Source organism: Lemur catta, chromosome 2 (genome assembly GCF_020740605.2).
Source record: "Lemur catta isolate mLemCat1 chromosome 2, mLemCat1.pri, whole genome shotgun sequence".
In the NCBI taxonomy this organism is placed as follows: Eukaryota; Metazoa; Chordata; class Mammalia; order Primates; family Lemuridae; genus Lemur; species Lemur catta.
Window position 1 is genome coordinate 139,177,074 of NC_059129.1, and position 23,372 is coordinate 139,200,445.

Below are 23,372 nucleotides of genomic sequence, written 5' to 3' on the forward strand. Positions count from 1 at the left end.
CCTCCCTCCCCTCCTTCCCTCCCTCCCCTCCTTCCCTCCCTCCCCTCCTTCCCTCTCTCCCCTCCTTCCCTCCCTCCCTTCCACGATTGCTCTCAGGTTCACCATATGCATCCCTGTCTTAAAACATCCTAAATTCAAGTAATACTATAGCACTTCAAAGTCAATTATCTTTTTAGTCAGTTACTTTTTAGAGAAATTAAACAATGAAATTTTTTGTATGGCATCCATATTTATCATTTCTGATGCTCTTCTTTCATTTCTGTAGATGCATTTTTTTCATCTAGTATAATTTTCCTTCTGATTAAAGAGCTTCCTGTAATGTTTCCTGTAGTTTTGTTTGATAATGACAAATTCTTTCAGCTTTTGTTTGCCTGAAATGGCTTTATTTCACTGTCATTTTTGAAGGATGTTTTTGCTGGAGATAGAATTCTAGGTTGATAGAATATTTTTCAGCACTTTAAAGATGGCTTTTGGCTTGTATCTTATTGTTCTTGATGAGAAATCTGCAGTTATTCTTTGCACCTCTGTGTGTAATGTATCTGTTTTTTCCCTTCTGCCACTTCTAAGGTTTTTGTCTTTGTTGCTGATATTCTGCAATTTGACTGTGATGTCTCTGTGGTTTTCTTTGTAGTTTTGTTTTGTGGGATTTATTCAGCTTCTAGGATCTGTGGGTTATAGTTTTCTCAAATAGGAAATTTTTGACATTACTTCTTCAACTGTTTTTCTCTGTTCCCTCTCCCCATTGTTCTGGGATCTCAGTTACATGTGTGGTAGACTACTTGTTATTGTTTCACAAGTCACTAAGGCACAGCTCATTTTTTCAACCTTTTTTCTCTCTCCAAATAGTTTCCATTGCCGTATCTTCAAGTTCACTAATCATTTCTCATGGAGTATCTAATCCAGTAATTTTTTTTCATTTCAGAGATTATGTTTTACAGCTCTAGTCATTTCATTTGGTTATTTTTTATGACATCCATTTTTTTCCTTGTTATGATCATATATTCCTCTCATCCTTGAACATATTTATAAAAGCTGTTCTAAAATGTCTGCCAATATCATTATCTCTGTCATTTCTTGGTCTGTGTCTATGGACTGATCATTTCATCCTGGCAGTGGGTCACATTTTTGTATTTCTTGGCTTGCCTATTAATTTTTTATTGGATGCTAGACATTGTGTTGGTATGTGATTAAGTACCTGGATTTTGTTGTCTCCCTTAAAGGGTGTTAGTTTGTTTTGGTAGACAGTTAAAATATCAGTTTTGATCTTTCAAGGCTTATTCCTAAGTTTTGTTACAATGAGTCTAGAGTAGCCTTACCTTAAGGTATGTTTAGCCCTGCTGCTAGGCCCTGCCCTAGCCTTCTGGGGTCACTACAGTAGTGAGTAGAGTGCTTAATGTGTATAATGAAGTTTCTCCACTCTGGCTAGCCTGAACTTGAATTTCTCCCACCTCTGCCGGACCCCTGGGAATTTTTCCAGCCTACCACTCTCTGTAGATTCCAGCCATTCTAGCCTTCTGGAATTCTAGTCTCTGTCTTTCCAATTTAGTAGGAGTCCCTTCAGCTTAGCAGGAACTGCGTTTCCTAATTGGGACTCTCTGGATTCTTCTCCCAACATTTAGGCCAGAAAGTGCTTCCAGGCAGAAAGCTGGAGGCATCATAGGCTCATTGGTTTCCCTTCTCCCAATTTACTCTCCTGGCTGCCCTGTTGCTCCATATCTAGAAACAAATGTTTAATATGTTTTATCCAATTTTCTGTCTGTATAATGGTATGAGTTATAGCAGTTACTCCATTGTGGCTTTCTCATATTCAATTTTAATTAGTATTTTAACTACTGCATTTTGAAGTATCATTATTCATTTAATGTATTAGTTTTTCTCTTTCTTATTTTATTAGATCTGTACTTTAGTTCCACCTTTGAATATTTTTGTTCTCTAGAAGGCCCTCCATTGATTCAGGTTACACTTGGAAAGTGAAGTACTAGAACACAAGTTTATTTTTTGCCAACTTTGCATGTGTTCAGTGTTTCGCAGTTTATCCACAAGATCTCCAAATAGCAACGAAGACTGCACTGTAGCCTTGACCACTTTTCCTGCACCTTTGCCGACACAGCAGTGAGTCCTCTGAGAATTTTTGTATTGTTTGAGAAATACAGATTTAGGAGAAATTTCAGTCAATGTGAGGAGGTAGTTTTAAAGCACTGAGCATAATGGAATGTTTTGATAGATTCCTTTGTGAGGACTAATACTCTGAACTTTTATGAGGTAATGTACTGTTTTTCTAGATAGAATTGTTGGACTGTTGCTCAGTAAACGGTAATCAGTATAGCAAAGGGCTAACTAGTACTTGCTGGCAGTCATTAGCATAAAACAAAAAGGATTAATAGCTAAAATAGCAATTTATTTTATGGGACAGCTTAATTTGGAGAAAGTTTTCAACCTCATGGGGAAAGTAAATATTTTAAGGTATTTGTGCCCTTTTAGAAACTGTGCTGAGTTTGTATGAAGGAGCTAGATGAAAATATCCGAAATCTTTATTAACATACAGCCATTGATTATTGTTTGTGGCCTTAAAGTACTAAAAATGAAGCTTTGTCATTCTGTACATCTCAAGTTATGGTTGTAAGGTTTTTGGATGGTCGGCACCAGAGAAAGAAAGACGAGCAGAGTTGAAACGGATAAGTAAAGAGGCTTTATTTGAGCGTTCCCGGGCAAGGGTAACGGGTCCCAAGGGAGGGGCCCAGGCGAAGTTCATGGGTCCCAAGAGAGGGGCCCGAGAAGTCGCATTGCCCAGAATTTTGTGTGGACTTATATATGTTTTAGAGCTGGGGGATGGGGCTTTTTCTGGTTCCCTTACGGTTTTAGGGTGGGCATTGAGAACTAGGAGGGGTTGGTGTATGTATGGATTCCAGGAACTGAGACCCTTAGCAGGGTAACCATCCAGGTGTGGCTATTCTTTAACTTCGCTGGGCCCTGCAGGCATTGTTTTCAGCAGGTCTGGTGGGCTGCTTCTTTCTTTCATTAGGGAGGGGAGGGGTGCCCACCACCAGTCTTACAATAGTATGTTTCTGGTGTCCCTTTTTAAGTGAACAAGGTATATTTGGGACAAGTTCATTCATAAGTTTCTCTCAAAAAAATCTCTTGGGATTTTGGATGAACTACAATATGCTTGTACAGTTGACCTTTGAATAACACAGGTTTGAACTGCTCGGGTCCACTTATAGGCAGATTGTTTTCAATGAAAGTCACACCAAGTGTGTCTGCCTCTCCTGCCTGCCCTTCTACCTCCTCCACCTCTGCCACCCTGAGACAGCAAGACCGACCCTTCCTCTTCCTCTTCCTCCTCAGCCTACTCAACGTGAAGACGATGAGGGTGGAGACCTTTATGATGATCCACTCCCACTTAATGGATAGAAATATATTTTCTCTTCCTTATGATTTTCTTTTCTTAGCTTACTTTATTGTAATTATATAGTATATATATAACGTACAAGATATGTGTTAATCAACTGTTTATATTGTCAGTAAGGCTTCCAATGAGCAGGAGGCTATTAGTAAGGTTTCTGGGGAGTCAGAAGTTACACGTGGGTTCTCCACTGTGCAGGGGGGGAGGGGAGTAAGGATCCCTAACCCTTGTGTTGTTCAGGAATCAACTGTATATGATTGTTGCAGTGTTGTACCATTGTTCTTGGGAGCATAGTGCAATTTATTGATACGACTTTCTTCACAAGGATTTTTTAAGCTTTGGTTATCTCTTCTGCTTTGTATTTTATTTTTTGTTGCTATTGGGAATATCCCCCCCAATTATATATGTATATATTTTATCACGCTATTGTTTACAGAGAAGCTATTGACTTTTTTGTTAGTTTATTTTAAAATTAGCCTCCTTATTAAATTTTATTTTGATAATTTTTCAAATGATTGGGGTTGAGGGGTTCCCTTTGGACCATCTTCAGCATTGCTGGATCATCTCTACCAACCTGTACACAAAAATTTAACTTTTGTTTTTATTCTCTGCTGCTGAGGTTATATGTCTCCTAGTTTTGTCATTCCCTTATCTTTAAATTTTTTATTTCTTCCCTCTTGTTTTTATAGCTCCACAAGTTTTGTACACATGCTACATGCACAGAAACCCCAATCTTTAACTGCAGGCATGGAATATATATCCTATTTTTATTGAAAAGTTATTGTCTTAGTCTGTTTAATCTTACTCTAAAGGAATACCTGAGGCTGGGTTATTTATAAAGAAAAATGGTTTATTTGGCTCAGGATTCTGATGGTTGGAAAGTTCAAGCTTGGGTAGCTGCATCTGGTGAGCAGCCTTGGGCTGGTTCCACTCATGGTGGAGGGGGAGGGGGAGCCAGTTTGGGCAGAGATCACGTGTTGAAGGCAGAAGCAGGAGCGTGGTGATTTCAGGCTCCTTTTACCAACCAGCTCTCCTTGGAACTAACAGAGAGAACTTACCCTTGAGGGAGGGCATTAATCTATTCATCAGGGAGCTGCCTGCATGACCCAAACAGCTCTCATTAGTCCCTATCTCTAGCATTGGGGATCCAATTTCAGTACGAGATTTGGAAAGGACAAACATCCAAACCATAGCAGCTAACCCATATAAACTTAACTTTTGTTTTTATTTTCTGCTTCTGAGGTTATATGCTTCCTACTTTTGTCATTCCCTTATCTTCAAATTTTTGATTTCTTCCCTCTTGTTTTTTTTACCTCCACAAGTTTTGTGGTGGTGGTTTGGTTGTGTCCTGTTTTTTCCTGGTGGGCCCATTACATCTTCCAGTGTGAATGAATGATAGGATGATCACTCACCTCAGTATCCTATAAACACACACACACACACACACCCCGATACATACATACATACATACATACACACACACACACAAATATGCATATGTATAAATTTATTTTGGTTCTTGTCTGAATGGTGTATGAGATACAAATAAACCTCTAGCATTTCATGTAGTAAAATGCTTGTTTCCCCTTTCCAGAGGACCTGAGCACCATTCCCCAGGACCAGGCCACCTCCCAGCAGGGGTGGGTCGTGTCTTGGGTAAACTCCTGCCCAGGGCTCCAGTGACAGGAGTTTCCTCTCCTGGCCATCTGAGTCTGTGATGGGGCATCTGTGCAGCCCAGTCGGTTGGACTCAGTGGCCGCTGCGCCTGTAGGTCCAGCTGACACTTGGGGGTGGGGATGTGTGTACCTGTCTGACCCCTGGGGGTGGGCAGGGGCCTGGTTGATCATGCTCTGGGGTAGAAGAGGGGTCTGGCTAACCCTGTGGAATGGAGGGGAGGGTGTTTGGTTTCCTAACTGGCACAGTGCCAGACTTCAGAACAACCTATTTTGGGAATCAGTAACTATCCGCTCTACTTTCCCTTGAACCTGGAGGCTCATTCCAGAACTTGTGGAGGGCTAGAAAGAGGAAATAGTTATGCCACAATTTTTAGCACAGAGAACATATATATGACCAGCAAAATCAAAGGTCATGATAGTTGACATGGGCCTTTTGTGCCAGCCACTGTTTTCTGTGCCTTATTTTTATCAGTTTATCGGTGTCATGAGGCACATGCTGTTATCCTTATCTTATTCTTGAGGAATTTGAGACTGAGACGTCAAGGAATTGGGTCAAGTTTTCATGGCTGTTGAAACAGTGGAGGAGGGATTCGAACCCGTGTGCCTAGCTTCAAAGCCAGCTATTAATCACTCTGTTGCCAACCATCACGTTTCCTCCCTGTCCTGGGTGCGCAGTGCTGGTGCGCGGTGGGAGACGGGCACGTTCCTGGGAGTCACGTTCTGCCAGTTACCTCTGAACTTTGGGTACTGTTTGCTTTTAAAGTTTTATATAGATATAGATATTTATTTATTCCCTACAATGACCATGTAGTTTTATAATCAGGAAAAACAGTAAAGCTATTTTAATTTGGGGCTGGGAGTGAGGTTATTTTCTTAGCCACAGCTAAGTAACCTTTAATGTGCTTTGCCCTGGAGGTTGAATAGTGAGTTAGTAACCTTGCAGCTGTGGTAAAGAACAAGGTAGTTATGCAGATATGAAGGCACTAAGATGAAATAAAAAATGAAATGTAGAAGAGTATGTAAGAAATGTTAAAAATACATAAGACTATACTGTGGTTCTAGTTGGTTGTGTGCATGTATGTGTTTTTGAAGATTTAGTGTGCAAATATGTAAAATGCATAACATTTTGAGGGATACTTTAAAAACTATTAGCATTTGTGCCCTTTAGCAGGGCAAGAGGAACATTTTTAAACTTTTCCTTTTTTAACTTCATTATATTTCTTTTGTTGTAAAAGTATATTTACATATATATTTACACATGGGAGAATTAACACACTCAGAATGAGAACTCCAGGAATATGGTTTAACCAATTATATAGCCGTCCAATAAATACAGATTCTGTTTGCCGTCCAATCAGCTTTTTATTATAGTTCAACTTTGGAGTGTTTTGTGCTTTATTATAATGAGGGAAGCACTCTCTCATAGATTCTGGTGTTTTCAACATGACTCTGAGCATCTTAGGTACAGGTGCAAGACAATGCTTTAATTGCTTTGACTAGGTAATAGGTTCCTGTTTAAAACACACACACACACCCCACTAAAAAGGTGCAGAAGGAATAACACTGAAAATTCCTCTCCTATTCCTGCCTTCCTCAGTCACCTTCTGTCCTCAGAGGCAGTGCTATCAATTACGTTCTTACTGAGTGTACCTCCTCCCTTTTCTTTCCGCACACGGTGTAACTTACTTTATTTTCTTGTTTAATATACATTAGAGGTATTAATAATTCCACGTCAGAAAAGTAAGCAACTCTCTGTTCTTTTTTTTGCTGCATGATAGTAGATTCCATTTTACAGAGGTACTGTATTTCACTAACCAGTCCCTACCTTTTAGGGGGTTGCTTGATCTTTTGCTGTTATAAATAGTGCTGTGGTGAATAACCTTGTGTATATGTCAGTTTGCAAGTGTTGCAAAATTTCCAGAGGATGATTCCCAGAAATGGAATTTCTCGGTGATTCTGATAGGTGTTACCAAATTGCCCCTTGCTTCCACCAGCTCTGTGCAAGGATACGTGTTTCTGAACCTTACACCCTCACCAGCATGGTGGTATTATCAAAGTTTTGTTTTTCATTTTTTTTCCAGTCTGATAGGTGAAAAATAAATATCTAAATGTTTTATATTCTTTTATGAGTGAGATTTTACATTTTTAAGAGCCATTTTTTCTTACTGATTTGTAGGTACCCTTTATAGAGTAAGGGAACCAACCTTTAATCTGTTATGAATTACAAACATTTTCCCCAGATTTTCAATGATTTTTCATCTTGTTTATGTTGGCTTTTGTTTGGCAGGTATGTTTTATTAGGGGTGAAGAGGAATTTCTCCCTTTTAAGAACTTTGGGATTTCCTTCCTTTCCTTTCTTTCCTTCCTCCCTCCCTTCCGCTCTGTCATCCTGGGTAGAGTGCAGTGGCATCATCACAGCTCACTGCAACCTCAGACTCCTGGGCTCAAGCAATCCTCCTGCCTCAGCCTCCCAAGTAGCAGGAATACCAGCCTGCCATGATGCCTGGATAATTCTTTCTATTTTTGGTAGTGACAGAATCTCACTCTTGATCAGGTTGGTCTCAAACTCCTGACCTCAAGTGATCCTCCCGCCTCAGCCTCCCAGAGTGCTATGATTACAGGCTTGAGCCACTGCACCCGGCCTTGGATTTTATTTCATACTTAAAGTCCTCCTCTATTGCAAAAGAATTTAAAAATATCCTCCTAAGATTTCCTTTGGCACTTTCTATTTATTTATTTTTAGAGACAGGGTCTTGCTCTGTTGCCCAGGCTGGAGTATGGTGGCGTGATCTTAGCTCACTGCAACCTCAAACTCCTGGCTTCAGATGATCCTCCCACCTCAGCCTCACAAACCATTGGCATTACAGGTGTGAGCCATTGTACCTGGTCCCCTTGGGTACTTTTTCTGTTTTGTTGTTTTTTTAAACCTTTTTATTGTGGAAAATGTCAAACATACCCAGAAGTAGAGTAGTGTAATAAAGCTGTATGTACCCATTACCCAACTTTAGCAACCTGCTGGCTCACAGCCTTCTTGTTTCGTTAAGACCCATCAACTTCTCTTCCTCCAGCATTACTTTTTAAGAAATGTCAGATATTTTATCACTTCATCTATAAATATTTTAGTGTATATCTCTAAAGATGGGGAGTCTTTTAAAAATATAATCACATATGATTTTGGTACCTAAAACAGAATACCTTTAAAATATCACAGTCCCTAAATATTCAGATTTCATAATCTTTTTGCAGTTTATTGGACTCAGAATCCCAATAAAGGCTGTATATTGTGATCATGATCAATCTTCTAAGTCTCTTAATTTATAGATTCCCTTATCTACTCTTAGTCCCTTGTTTTTGTCTTTGGAATTGATTTGTTAGAGAAAATGGATTCTGTAGTACCTGGATTTGCATCCTCATTGCATAGTTTAATATGTTTCTTTGCATTTCCTGTGAAAAGGTTTTAAAATCTAGAAGGTCGATATGGTTCAAATTCCTTTTTTTTTTTCAAGTGTATCTCATAACTGGCACTGTATTTCATCAGAAGGCAAGTCATGTCTGGTTGTCTTTTTGATGCACGATGCTTAGATGAGTCAAATCCTTGGGGATTGAAAAATGATATTCTAATTCTGTTATTGTTTCTTCATTTATTGGCAGGAATATTTTTATAAAGAGAAACTCATACCACTTCTTGGTTACTTAGTGGTATGGTTTTTAAAGGAAAGGCAGGATAAGGGCTTGACTTTTCTCTCCTTTATTTACCAGTTTTCAAAATGAGTTGTTTCCCTAGTATCTGTAATGGTAACCAATTAGTTTTATCATTATGAACTCATGGATTTAAATAAACTTAACATTTGAGTCCATTGCAGTCATCCTTATCGATGCTAGAGTTGTTTCACATTTTGACAGCGAGCTCTTCTTCAAATTGGTGCCTGTGTCCTTTTGACCCAACCATAGTAGGCTTTGCTGGCGTCTTTGATAATCTGGCAGGGAAAGATGTTCTAGGGCCATCTTGTATGTTGTATATGAGTTTTGTTCTTGTGTATGGGTTTTTCCCATGAAACTTGGAGTCAGCCGTTTCTCTAAGTAAATCTGGTTCCTTTTAATGAAAAATGCTATTTGGAGATCCTAGTCTGAACACTCGATATGTGATTACCATTTTTTTTCCTTTGATTTAAATCTTTGACCCATCTGACAGTTTATTTTGGTGTAGGAAGTGAGGTAGGGATCCAATTTTATTTTTTTCTAGCTACTCATTCTAAAATAGTAAAATACCATCTTTATCATATTAACTACAGTTCTGTATGTCTTTGGGACTAGTTATGGACTTTCTACTTTTCTAATGTTTCCTGGATTTTTTGTTTGTTATGGGGTCTTTTTGGAAAAAAAGTTGGGGGCCATTCTTGTTTATTTTTTATGTCCAAATGAATCTTATCATCAGTTTCTCCTGTTTCAGAAAAAAAAGCTCTATTTATATTTGTATTAGAATTAATGGAAGAGAGGGGAAAGTTACTATCTTGATAATATTGGGGCTTCTCATCTAAAAACATAAGGAGGCTCTTTGTATGAATTAGTTTTTGTTGCATAGCAAATTATTCCAAAGCTTAATGACTTCAAAACAACAAACACTTTTTATTTCTTTCTTCTTTTTTAAAAATTATTATTTTATTTTATTTATTTTTATTTTTGAGACAGGGTCTTGCTCTGTAGTTCAGGCTAGAATGCAGTGGCATCGTCACAGATCACTGTAATCTTAAACTCATGGGCTGAAGCAATCCTCCTGCCTCAGCCTCAGAACTAGCTGAGGCTATAGGCGCACGCCACTATGCCCTGCTTATTTTTTAATTTTTTGTAGAGATGGGGGTCTTGCTGTATTGCCTAGGCTGGTCTTGAACTCCTGGCTTCAAGCCATCCTTTTACCTTGGGCTTCCAAAGTGCTGGGAGTACAGGTATGCCACTGTGCCTGGCCTTATTTCTAATAGTTCTGTGGGTTGTCTATGGGTGGTTCTTGTGGTCTGGACAGTCTTAAGTGGCTTCACTCACATGTTGGGGTCTCACCTTTTACAGCTACAATGGCTAAGGCCTCTTTTATGTGGTCTGTCATCTGCAGGGGCTAACCCAGGCTGGTTCAGTGGTAGCAGAGGTGAGAAAGGGGAGGAAGAGCAGTGGTAGCAAGGGAGGGCAAGCCCCCACATGCAGGCACCTTTCGTGTCTTTGTATCACATTTGCTATTATTCTTTTGGCCAGAGCAAGCACACGAGCAAGTCCAGAGTCTTAATGGAAGGAATGACAAAGTCATATTACAAAAGGCTATTCATATAGGATGGGAGGGTTTTATTGTGGCCATTTAAAAAAAAATAACCTGCCATACACCCAGTTTTTTTCCCCAATTTTCTGTGCCTTTTGGGAACATTTAAAAAATTTTTTCCAGATAGGTTTTACTCATTCCTTAAGTTTATTTCTAAATATTTCATCTTTTGCGGTTATTGTAAATGGTGTCTTTTTTCCTCTCATTTTATTTAGAATTCTTGGACAAGTGATTATGTATACAGTTAAAATTAAAATGATTTGGGGCTAGGCACAGTGCCTCATGCCTGTAATTCCTTCCAGCACTTTGGGAGGCCAAGGCAAGAGGATTTCATGCAGCCAGGAGTTTGAAACCAGCCAGAGCAGCAGAGCAAGACCTGGTCTCTATGAGAAATGAAAAAAAATTAACCAGGCATGGTGGTGCACACATGTAGTCCCAGCTATTCAGGAAGCTTAGGCAGGAGGATCGCTTGAGCCCAGGAGCTCCAGGTTACAGTGAGCTATGATTGCACCATTATACTTCAGCCTGGGCAACAGAATGAGATCCTGTCTCTTTAAAAAAAAAAAAAATTAAAATGTTACAACAAGAAACATACTGAGAAATCTCACTTCTTATCCACTTATTTTTCTCTCTCATTTCTCTAGGTGACCAATTTAAAATTAATTTATTGTTTTCTTTGGTGCATCTTAATGGAAATACTGGCAAATACAAATATTGTTCTGCCTGTGAAAAAGGTAGCATGCTGTATGCTATATTCTGCAACTTGCTTTTCTTACTTGACTATATATTCATTCCATGTCTGGATATAGAGATTGTTCTTATTATTTTATTGCTACTTAATATTCCATTGGGATAGCATACCTTGGTTCATTTAATTAGTTCCCCGTTAGTGGACACTGGATTATCTCCAGTCCTTACACACAGGCCTGCAGTAAATAACCTTGTACACATGGGCAAAGAGGCATCTAGACAACAAATTCCTGAAATGAGATGTCTGGGTCAAAGTGTAATTATATCTTTAAAACTACATGAGGGTAGCATTCCTTACCTATCAGATTGGCAGAAATCCAAAAGTTGAGCGATTTACTCTGTGAAGCTGTAGAGAACTGTTAATTTTGTATATATTGCTGATAGAAGTTTAAATGTTACAACCCCTAATGGAGGGAAATCTGGCAACATTTAGCAGATTAATTTATCTTTGTTAGTTTGTGAGAGTCAGCATTTTTCATATGTTTCAGGGCCATTTGTATTTTTTTATGAACTGTGTTTTCCTCAGCCCATTTTTCTGTTAGGTTGCTGGTCTTTTTCTTGAGTTCTAGAAGCTCTTTATATATTGGAAATATTAACACTTTATGATATGAATTGAATATATTCCTTTCTTTATAACTTACATTTTATGATAAGGCTAGGAGTTTTTATATAACTTTGTTCCCAGTCATGTTTATAGGGGCCTGCAAATTATGGCCCGTGAACAAAATGTAGCCTGCTATGTGTTTTTTATAAGTAAAGTTTTATTGGAACACAGCCACACCCATTTGTTTACATATCTTACATGGTGGATTTTGTACTATAGAAACAGAGACCGTATGGCCTGTAAACTCTAAAACATTTACTTTCTGGCCCTTTGCAGGAAAAGGAAAACCAACTCCTGATTTAAAAGCAACCCAATCAAAGTGTATCGTATGATGCAGCCATTCTGACATGACCTTAAAAATAAAAAATTCAATTAAAGTTTCATGTGTGTTTAATTATGAAGTAGTGCACGGAACAGGCAGTCACATGTGGGTGTCAGAAGTGTCTGTTTTAGCGCATTACTTGGTCATAGTGATATTACTTGTGATGTGGCCAGTTTGATGCCACCACATCAAATAACTGTTAAAATGACTTTGTTCAATAGTTCTTGCGTACCCTGCATATAGAACCTTGTCATCCCACGCCCTAGCAGTTTGTTACGGCATGGCCTCAGTTCAGAGGATTTCCTGTGGTCCAGGTCCCCTCCAGGACTGTACTGCGCGGGAGTAGAGACAGAGAGTAGTCGTGTAGAATTGGATGGCACAATTTATTTATTTTAAATATTCACAACTTATTTTCCTCCTTGGGATTTTATAATTGCCTTTTGTTATACTCAGAGTTAAGTTTATTCTAAATATTTCTTTGGAATTTGTATTCCTACTCAGTGAATTTCTATTTACATTTCTGTTTGACTTGGAAATTTCCCAAACTGCTTGATTAATTGGCCACCAGCTTAAAAATTCCTTTAGGTGCATAATATTTCAGGATAACAGATAAAAACCTTTTCATGGAAAAAATTTTTAAAGAACATACCAATTCACCAGAATTTTATTCCTGAAAATTTTACATACAAAAAATTAAATTTTTAGCCATTCTCAATTGCTGCTACCAATCCTTTTTAGTTATTTCTTCTGTTGAGAAAAGATCTTTTGCTAGAACAACTGTTAAATCCTTAACAAAAACCCTGTCATCTTAACTATACTCTTGAATGGATTATTGAAGAAATTGCTTTTAAACACTTAAGGAAATTATAAGATCAACATTCCCAAAGCATGATAATTAATTTATACATATCCCCTTGGGGTTTTATCATGTGCAGCTCTCTTGGACCTCAGCCCAGCCAAATTTTAACAATTTTAATAATGACACAGGTGAAACTATAGAAAGTGTGCTTAGCTTATCAAACTTTCTTATGACTCTCAGCAGGAAAAGATAAAGGATGATTAGATGATGGCTTCAGAATTCAGATAGCATTTTTTTTTTTTTTTTTTTTTTTGAGACTGGTCTTGCTCTGTTGCCCAGGCTGGAGTGCAGTGGTGCGATCACAGCTTACTGGCTCACTGCGGCCTTGAACCTCCTGGGCTCAAGTGATCCTCCTGGCTCAGCCTTCCAAGAAACTGGGACTACAGGCATGTGCCACCATGCTGCCTGGCTGATTTTTCTTTTTCTTTCTTTCTTTCTTTTTTTTTTTGTAGAGATAGGGTCTCCCTGTGTTGTCCAGTTGGGTCTCAAACTGTTGCCCTCAAGTAATCCTCCCACCTCAGCCTCCCAAGGTGCCAGGATTATAGATGTGAGCCACCATGCCCAGCCATAGAAAGCCAATAGGTTGGATCTAAAAAGATAAAATTTTTACAGCAGTAAGATTCTATATTTGGTTAAAATAGCAATGGAAAAAGCACAGGCCAGGATTTAACAAAGGCTGTGGAAATCACAGATTGATATACAGTAGTTCCTCCTCATCCAAGGGGGATATGTTCCAAGACCCCTAGTGGATGTCTGAAACCACGGATGGTAGTGAAGCCTATACCTACTATGTTTTTTCCTATGTGTACCTATGATAAAGTTTAATTTATAAGTTAGGCACAGTAAGAGATTAATAATAATCACTAATAATAAAATAGAACAATTATAACAAAATGCCAGAATCACTGCTCTTGAGCTTTGGGGCCATTAAGTAGAACAAGGATGACTTGAACACAAGCACTGTGATACGTGATAGTCAATCTGCTAATTGAGATGGCTACTAGGTGACTACTGGGCAGGTGCTATCTACAGCTTGGATATGCTGGACAAAGGGAAGATTCACATCCTGGGTGGGATGGCGTGAGATTTCATCACACTACTCAGAATGGTGTGCAATGTAAAATTGATGATTGTTTATTTTTGGAATTTTCCGTTTAATATTTTCAGACCACAGTTGACTGCAGGTAACTGAAGCCACGGATAAGGGGGGACTACTGTATACTGAAAAGCATTTAAGCCTTAGCCATTTAGAATAAGGACAAATACATCAACATATATTAATAGTATAATGATGCTCAGGGTCTAGTAGACTTAAGTTCTGTTTCTTCTAGTCTTGACAGGTACAGATGAGATTGAGGAAGGTATTAAATACTGTAAAATTTATAAGTACTGTGAATGTGCTTAAGTAAGGCAAGCTTGCCATTTAAAGAGGTAAACCAGTTATATAGAAATATGATCTATCATACATGCAAAACTTCAGTTCTCAAGGGTGGCAAATTAATCCTTCTTTCCCTTGAATTTCTGAAGATTTGCATATGTTACTTTTTAATTGAGCTTCTCTATTTTAAAGATGGGAGAGCAACATTGCTGAAGATTTATTGCTTTTCCTTAAGATTTAGTTATGATTTATATAAAACCAAAGAAGCAGCTGGTTAAGAATGGGGGCTTGGCTTCTTCATTCTAACCCCTGTATGAACTTTTTTTATTGCAAGGGTTTTTTTTTTTTTTTTTTCTATTTTGAACTGTTTAATTCTCTATTATTATTCATTTTAGGATCCAGTTTTTTGTGTTTGTTTTCAGTTTTTTGCATAATAATGCAGCAACATAGTTCTTAAATCCAGTATTTATTTAGAATGATTCCTTGATAAATTTTTTGATTTGGGATTATTGGTTCGTATTAACTTGGTCTGTCTGGATTGCAAGTGGCAGAACTTGGATTCACGTTAGCTTAAGCACAAAAGGAGATACGTTGCCTCCTGTAACTAAGAAGTCTTCCAGGGGAGAATTAGTATCAGGCTTGTCCTTCAATTGATCTCTTCAGGACACCTTTTCTCTTTCTCATTTTACGATAAATTGACTTCATTTTTCAGACAGACTTTCTTCATACCCCAGCTGGTTAACCATTGACAACAATACCAGAGAGAAAGATGTACTCGCCAGCACCCATATCAAAGAAGTCTGAGAAAGAGCTCTGATTATCCAGTTTCCAAAGGAAGGGATGTAGGGCAGACAAAATAACAGATATATTTAACATAGGTCAAAAAGAATGAATATTTTCATACTCTCTATCGTCTCAGAAGAGGAAGTACGTGTTAAGGATGATGGATTATGCACACAGCAGACAGCTATGTGGTGGCACACTCAGTAGTCCAGTGTCCAGAGCTTTTAATTTGAGAGCTTTGAATCTGCTGATGTTTATTTTACTGGTAACTAGATTGGTAGTTAATGGAACAGAAATATAAGATTGATATCTACTAGCCATTCACGTCATCTGTAATGCTTTTTGAAATTGCTGTTGGAGAGATTGTGGTTAACAGTATGTGTTGAACATACAGTTTGGAATTACCTACTGACCAGGAACTATGTGGAAATTTAGCTCTTGAAGATAGTTGAAGAGTCATTTCTTAGTATAGCTAACGCTGGAAAAGGCAGGATAGGAAAGTGGACTTTTCTTTGGGGTTGAGGTCAGCGTCTCTGCTTGGACACTGTCAGTGGTGAACCATTGGAAAAAGTGGGGAGCGATAAAGGGAGAGAGTGAAAAACAGATGGAAGCCAAGTGCAAGGACAGGAAAGAGAGGAGGTGGGTGCTGGCAGATGGTGCCCAGAGGTGTTCAGTGCTAAAGGTTTCCAGTCTTACCGAAGTTTTATCTTCTCTAGGCTAAGTAGTCAGGTTTGTTTATTTTTCTATTGACATGTTATGCTCATTTGGAGATATGCTTATTAAATCCTTTTGTTCTCCAAAATTACTCTCACTTCTAATTTCTAAGGAGCATCTTCAGTGTTTTTTTTTTTTAAGTCTTAATTGAGTGTTTTAAGTAAACCTACAATATTTATAAACATTTTTCTGTGAGTGTCTTAGTCTGTTTTGTGCTGCTATATGTAAGAGAAGACCTGAAACTGGGTAATTTGTAAAGAACAGAAATTTGTTCTCACAGTTCTGGAGGCTGGAAAGTTCAAGGCGCTGCAGGGTCGCGCCTGGTCTCTCTGCTTCCAAGATGGCGCCTTCAGCACTTCTTCCTCTACAGGGGTGGACTATTGTGTCCTCACATGGACAGGAGAGACTGAACCCGCTCCCACAAACCCTTGTTATAGTGGTGTTGATCCATTCATGAGGGCAGAGACCTGTGACCTAAACACCTCCCATTGGGCCCTACCGCCCAGCACTGCTGCATTGCGGATTGAGTGTCTGCATGAGTTTTGGAGGGGCCAAAGCCATTCAAACCATAGCAGTGAGCAAATGTGCAGTAGTGTTTAAATGTGTAACGGAGTTTCCATTTCTTTATTTTTGACTTGCTTTGCATTCTGTTTCACCAAATTGTAAGTTCAGTAAATAAGAGGCTTAAATATCCTATATTTGGAAACGAATTGGATTTAGCTGGATTTTAAAAAATTTAAGCAGGATTCCTAAGGAACAATAACAAAACAGCAGGTTCCTTGTGCCACCGTGAATCTTGGCTGTTGACACACTCGGCTCCTCTCCAGGGTGACGCTCACTTCCTTCCAGCACAGCGGCCTCATGCATTATCTCCCATCTGTCCTCATGGCATGAAGAATTGAGGTTGATGTGACATGTTTTTAAAAAATACTCCACCACATGACAAGCATCATTCTATCTACTTTTGCAGCTGTGTGAGGAAAATACCTCGGCATGACCCGTTTGTCCTGTGTGAGACCCGCTATAGGTTTGTGCTGCCCGTGGTCTGTTCTCTGATCCCTTCCCAGCTCTCACTGTGCAGAAGGGAGGCACTGGTGGGACTGGTGGGACTTCTTGATCGACAGACTCTACACTATTTGTCTCTCTCCAACATTTCTTTAGAGAAGATTTCAAACATGTAGAAAAGTTGGAGTAATTTTCCATTGAACACCATAAACCCACTATCTAGATTGTATAAATAACATTTCACATTACCTGCTATATCACATATTTGTCTATCAGTCTATATTATTATTTTTGATGTATTTCAAAATAGTTTTTAGGGTTTTTTCTAACCTTTTATCACTAGATAATCCTTAATCCTCATTAAAAGAATTTTAGGCACCATTAAGCAAGTATGTAGAAAGAACAGTGGCAAGCAAGAGTGCCTTGCAAGTTCTTGCCCCATGGTAGGTGCTCAGTAAATATTTGTTAAATTAATGCAGCTCCATTAGTCCTGTTTGGCTAGTCCTGTAGGTCAACTTGAATTTGCCTTTTAGGATAAACAATTATTTTTCAAACAGACCATATGTTTCCTAGGCACATGTGGTCTCCTGTTTATTAGATGGACTTCTGGAAGATAGTCTCTGAAAGACAATTATTTAGAATTTGAAATGGATTTTAAAATGTGTGTATTTATTATATATTTTAAAGGTATGTGTAAAATATTTTATACATATGCATTTTTTACAAGTGGTTTATCTCGGAATGGGCGTGTGGCAGTGTTGCAAGGAATTCACGTTTCTTGATTGCTGTCCCAAGGATCCTCTTGAGGAAGAGGCTGAACCAACTAGAACAGCTTCTGTTTAGTCTGTTTTATATGAAATCAACATTTCATTTCAGGGAAAAATTTGAAAATCACAGGTGTCTAGGTAACCTGACCAGCACACAATACTCTATGTAAGTCCTAGTATGGTGGAAGGTATTATAGCCTAAGAGTGTACCCAAATCTCAAATTTCTGAGTTAATATGATGAGGGATACTGCATTATCAAAATTCATCCCAGTGGCTAATTCTAGATAAGGAGTAGTAATAGTTTTAATAGCAAGGGATTCTTCTAAATATGTATGAATCTTACATATGTGTGTGTATGTGTATGTCTATATCCTCAGTTCCTGAGTGTTCCCAGAATGGAACGGTATCATTGTTTTTCATGACTCTTAGCCCAAGATCCTGTTTTTTTTCATTACTTCTGTGTGATATTTGCCTCAATTTGTGTAGTCATCCTTTTTACATGTGACTTTATTGTAAGTGTTGAGCATCCTTAAAGTATGTAGCAGAATTTTAAGATGAACCTCATCTGAAATAAGGTTTTAAGGAAAATTGTATCAATTACTAGTATTTCATTGCATTTCTTACCTCCTAAAAGGAAGGGCATGCTTTTTGTTGTTGTTGTTTTTGTTAACGAAATAGGCGTGTTTTGAGTTACTTTTTGTAGGGCTGATCTCTAAATGCAGGGTGGGCAGCTGCCAGAAACCTTCTCGGCTTCCAGAATAGAGCAGGGGCTGTCACCGTTATTGTTACTCTTCTTGGTATAGCTAGTGAGTTGTTTTGGTACCGTGTCTTCCCTTCTTCCAGAACAACCACAGCCACTGTCATGTTCATGCCAGCATGTTTAGAAAGTGAACTGGAAAAGTTTGGTTTTTTTACTGCTGCGTTTACATCAGTAACTTCCCCTTTTCCTCTCCATTACCAGCAGGCTCGGGTTATGTACGACTTTGCTGCTGAACCTGGAAATAATGAACTGACAGTTAATGAAGGAGAAATCATCACAATTACGAACCCGGTAAGAGGACCATACATTTAAATCCGATTGTCCCATGTGAACTTATTTTAAAGATTTTATTTTTTTTGATAAGTTGATCATTTAAACCCACATGCATTTTTTTCCTGTTGCTTACCAAGTATTGATGGAAAACTAAGAAGCTATATCATTGCAGAAAGTTAAGTCCCTCAAGACAGCTGAGTACGTAATTGAGTTTGTCTCTTTATTTTACACCTTTTTCAATATGTTTATAATTTTTCTTTATCATTTATAACTTTGGGAGCATCCTATAGTTCTGGAATTTAGTTCAGTTTGCTTTCTCCTAGCACCAAAATACTGTGTCTCTAGGACAAATAGATATGGTACTGATTTTCCTAAATAGCTTATTGATCACTATCATTGTTTTTCTAAGCTTTCTCCTTGAATCAGATTAGATTACTAGGAAGCAAGATATACTTAGGCCCCAGTGAAGTTAGCTAAGCTCCCAATGGAGTTATCTTTGCTGAATTACAAGTTATTGATTCATCTTTTATTCCAGTAAGAAATCACTACATGGCTATCAAGTGTTCCTACATCTTTACAAAACCTTATTTGAATATATGTGCATATACACAGAAATACACACATCTTCAGGGTACACTTATATATGTGTATATATATATATACACACACACATACACATTTATCTTCAAATGTGAGGATGAGTGTGTCTCTGCGTACATAACTAGGTATATTGCTGTCTTCTCTGATAAGCATCCATGTGATCCTTCATCTCAGGTTTTTTCTCTTGGAGATTTGGCATTTTTTGTTTCATAAAATAAAATATTTGTAGACTATTGGATTTCTTGTATGATCTGTATTGCCAGGAAGTTCAGAGGCAAACATAATATTCATTGTTTTTCATTCCTATTAGCCCAAGTTCCTGTTTTTTCTATTACTTCTGTGTGATATTTGCCTCAATTTGTGTAGTCATCCTTTTTACATGTGACTTTATTGTAAGTGTTGAGCATCCTTAAAGTATGTAGCAGAATTTTAAGATGAACCTCATCTGAAATAAGGTTTTAAGGAAAATTGTATCAATTACTAGTATTTCATTGCAGACTTACATAGATGGGAAAGGAACAAAAGTGGGTATGGAGAGTTTGTTTTTTGTAGTTGTAGAATGAGCAAAACTTTAACCCCTTATTACTCTATTTTCTTCCCCTGGCTGACTTTTGTGACACTGCTCCCTGCTTCCCCCTCTGGCCGGTGCTCCTGGAGAGGCCTCCTCCTCCGTCCAGGCCACCACCTCTGCGTGCCCTCTCTCTCGTTACAGTCACTCACTCGCTAGTGTGTGCACATTCCTGGGCTAGGGACCTTGGAGGTACAAAAATAGAAAACTTTGCCCTTGCCCTGTGTGCCTTGCTTTTTAGAGAGGCCTCGGTGCCTGTTTTTATTACTGTCTCCTCCCCATCCTGCCTCTTGAGTGCCAGTATTCCCACGTCACTCCATCTCCAGCCCATTTCCTTAGGCTGCACAATCTCAGGTGTTTTTATTGCTACATATATGCCAGTGATTTCAAATCTATATCTGCAGCCTGACCACGCCGCTCAAACCACAGATTTGATACCGTCTGTGTCTAATCACAGCTGGACAGCTTACTTAGTTTTTTCACAAGCACTTCCAACTCACCATGTCCAAGACTCAAATCCCCACTCTGGCTACGCTAGTCCAATTCCTGAACTCTCTGCATTTTTATTTTCATGCCCCATCTAGTCAGTCACCCCAGCTGACTCCTGACTGTAAGTCACATAGGCCGTTGATTTTTCTCTCTTAAATATTGCTCACGTCTAGCCTCTCCTCCCCACTCTGCCCCAGTGCCAGCGCCCTGAGTGAGCTCTCATCTTCTTACCTGGACTACGCACTTTCCTCACTGCCTGTCGCTCAAGTCAGTCTGACCATGTCACTCCTCTCTGGTAGCTTGCTGTCTGTCAGCTGTAGGTCTGCAAGACACCCACCACCCTGCCCTGTCCTACCTGGCCGGCCTCCCCCGACACACACGCACGGTGTTGTTTCTCAGGTCTTTGCTCTCTTGCTTGTGTTGTTCCCTGCCTGGCATTCCCTCATCCAGTTACTCCACCCCCATTCTCTCTGCCACAAAACAAAACCGAAAGTACCATCGTCCTGCTTTCTTTATTGTCATAAAAGATGTCTTCTCCAGAAAGAATGAAAGCCTTCAGTGCCAGCCCAGAATGCCCTGTGAGCCTAGCCCTTCCTCTTGCTGTGCCTGCTGTCGTGGTGCCGTTACTGTATTTATTTGTGCCTGCCTCCTTTTAAACTGGGAATTCCTTGAAGTTGGAAACCACATCTTATTATTAATATAACTTCCTACGCATAGTGTACTATACTATGTATATTGTGTAGCAGAAGGTAGGAACACATTTTCATTTTTAAATTATTTTATAAAATTTCAAATACATACCAAAGGAGATAGAATATATTAATGAACACCTTTGTACCATCATCACACTGTCCAATTTCAGTAATTATCAACCTGTGGCCAGTCTTGTGTCGTCTGTGCTCCCAACTATTCCTCCAGCTTCCCTCTCCTGCAACACACTTGCTTATTTTGAAGTAAATTCCATAGTATCATTTCACCCATAAATATTTCAATATGTAGCTCTAAGAAATAGGTGCTTTTTAGACATTATAATGACAATACCATTCTGTCCCACCTAACAAAATAAATAATTTCTTAATATAATCAAATAGCCCATTAGCCTAGTGCCAATAGCCACATAAACTTTGCTGGCTTGAAAATTGTTTCTTTTAGTTTAAAATCTCACTAGAATATTAATGTCAACAAACAATTTCAGATACACTCAACCTCAAGTTTGACAGATTAATATAGAAGATCACATTTTCTGTAACCATTCTTTTTGTTAATCTATTTCACATTTCCTAGTTTTGTTCTCTGGGATTACATGTCCTAGAAAATATATTCAGTATCCTTTTATTCCTTAAAAGCATTGTAGACTTAAAATTCATCCAAAAAATTTTCTCATTCAGTGAAGTTTTGCTGGGTACCTACTGTGGATGAGGTTATGTGCTAGCTACTCTAAGGGGTAAACATGAAGATATATCCCGTTTTCCCTCTTCTCTATAAGGAGCTTGCAGTATAAAAGAGGAGAAGTTCAGGGTGGTGTTCAAAAAAGTGTCAGAGTTGTCGACAAGTTGCTGTTGGCAGGTCAGCAGAGGAGGAGCCTATTTCTATTTGTGTTTTAGTCAGGACAGGCTTTAATGCAGAAGATGAAATCTGACTAGATAGCTCTTGAAGTTTGTGGGTAGGGTGTCATCAGACAGAAGTGGAAAGACATCCCGGACAGAACAGTCAATCCAAAGATGTAGAGATTGGAAAGTATTTGGTATTTCTTTTAACAGTCTCAGCTACCATTTGTTTACAGCTCATGAGTCCCGTGTTGGGCTAAGTATAATGTATACTTAGTATAGTCTTAATATAATGAATATACTTGTAAAAAATAAGTATATTCTTTATTTTCCCCTGAGCTGTATGAGGCAGGTATTATGAATCTGTTTTCCAAGTGAGGGTAACGAGACTCACAGAGATTGAGCAACTTGCTTGTAAATGGCAGACGAGGAGTCAAAGCCACATCTGTTTGGCCTTGAAGCATCTGCTTTTCCTCTCTGATGGGGAACGTTGCATGTGAACAAGTGTCCCTGGAGTACAGGGTATGTAAACACCAGTAGGAAACAGGCTAAGAAAATTGTCTCTCAGCCCCAGATCAGACAGCACCTGTGGACCAGGCTATAGCTCTGGGCTTCATTTGGTGAGCAGTGGATTCATTTAAGGGTTTTGCTTGGGTTTTATTTTTGACGATGTTGTAGGGAGATGACATGATGAGATCTGCGCTTCAAGGAAATTAATCTAGTGATTAGTTAACAGAATGGATTGGCATGGTTAGAGTTTAGGGACATGGCTTTGGGTAGTGGCAATAGAATTGGAAGAAGATGGATGCAGGAAGCTTAGAGAGTCAGGCTTGTAGGACGTGGTGCTTGATTAGATATTGTTGATGGGAAAAGAGTCTAGGATCACTGAAGTTTTTGGCCTTTGCACCTGAGAGAGTGATGGATTTATTGAAGTATGTGAGTCAGGCAGAAGAGCTTCTTTGGAAGGATTAAATGAGTTTAGTTATGGGTATGTTGAATGGAAAGCTTACATCTGTTCAAAACTGGAAATGGAGAACCAGAGATCAGGCCTGGAGCTAGGTGGGTTTCCTGGCCATCTTTCAGAGTAAGCATGTCAAGGAAAGTGCAGGAAGGCTGAGGATACTCTTTAAGAGAAGGGGAGGGCCGGGCACGGTGGCTCACGCCTATAATCCTAGCAATCTGGGAGGCCAAGGCGGGCGGATTGTTTGAGCTCAGGAGTTCGAGACCAGCCTGAGCAAGAGCGAGACCCCGTCTCTACTAAAAATAGAAAGAAATTATATGGACAGCTAAAAATATATATAGAAAAAATTTAGCCGGGCATGGTGGCACATGCCTGTAGTCCCAGCTACTCGGGAGGCTGAGGCAGGAGGATTGCTTGAGTCCAGGAGTTTGAGGTTGCTATGAGCTAGGATGATGCCACGGCACTCACTCTAGCCTGGGCAACAGAGTGAGACTCTGTCTCAAAAAAAAAAAAAACAGAGAGGGGAAGGAGGAGATGCAGGTGTGTCCCACCCCAGCCTTCTGTGGGAGGCGAGAGTGAGGACTGAGATGAAGGAAGGAGAATGAGGAAT

At 39.0% G+C, this 23,372-nt stretch overlaps 1 protein-coding gene across 2 annotated transcripts in view; it reads left to right on the plus strand.

Annotated features, from left to right (window-relative positions):
- The window catches only part of SNX9 (sorting nexin 9), a 112,235-nt gene that overhangs the window by 24,836 nt on the left and 64,027 nt on the right, over window positions 1–23,372 (plus strand). For both annotated transcript variants that reach the window (XM_045544634.1, XM_045544635.1), the window contains exon 2: window positions 18,529–18,615. In XM_045544634.1, coding sequence (XP_045400590.1) covers window positions 18,529–18,615 — 87 coding nt within the window. The remainder of the gene's footprint in view (window positions 1–18,528; window positions 18,616–23,372) is intronic.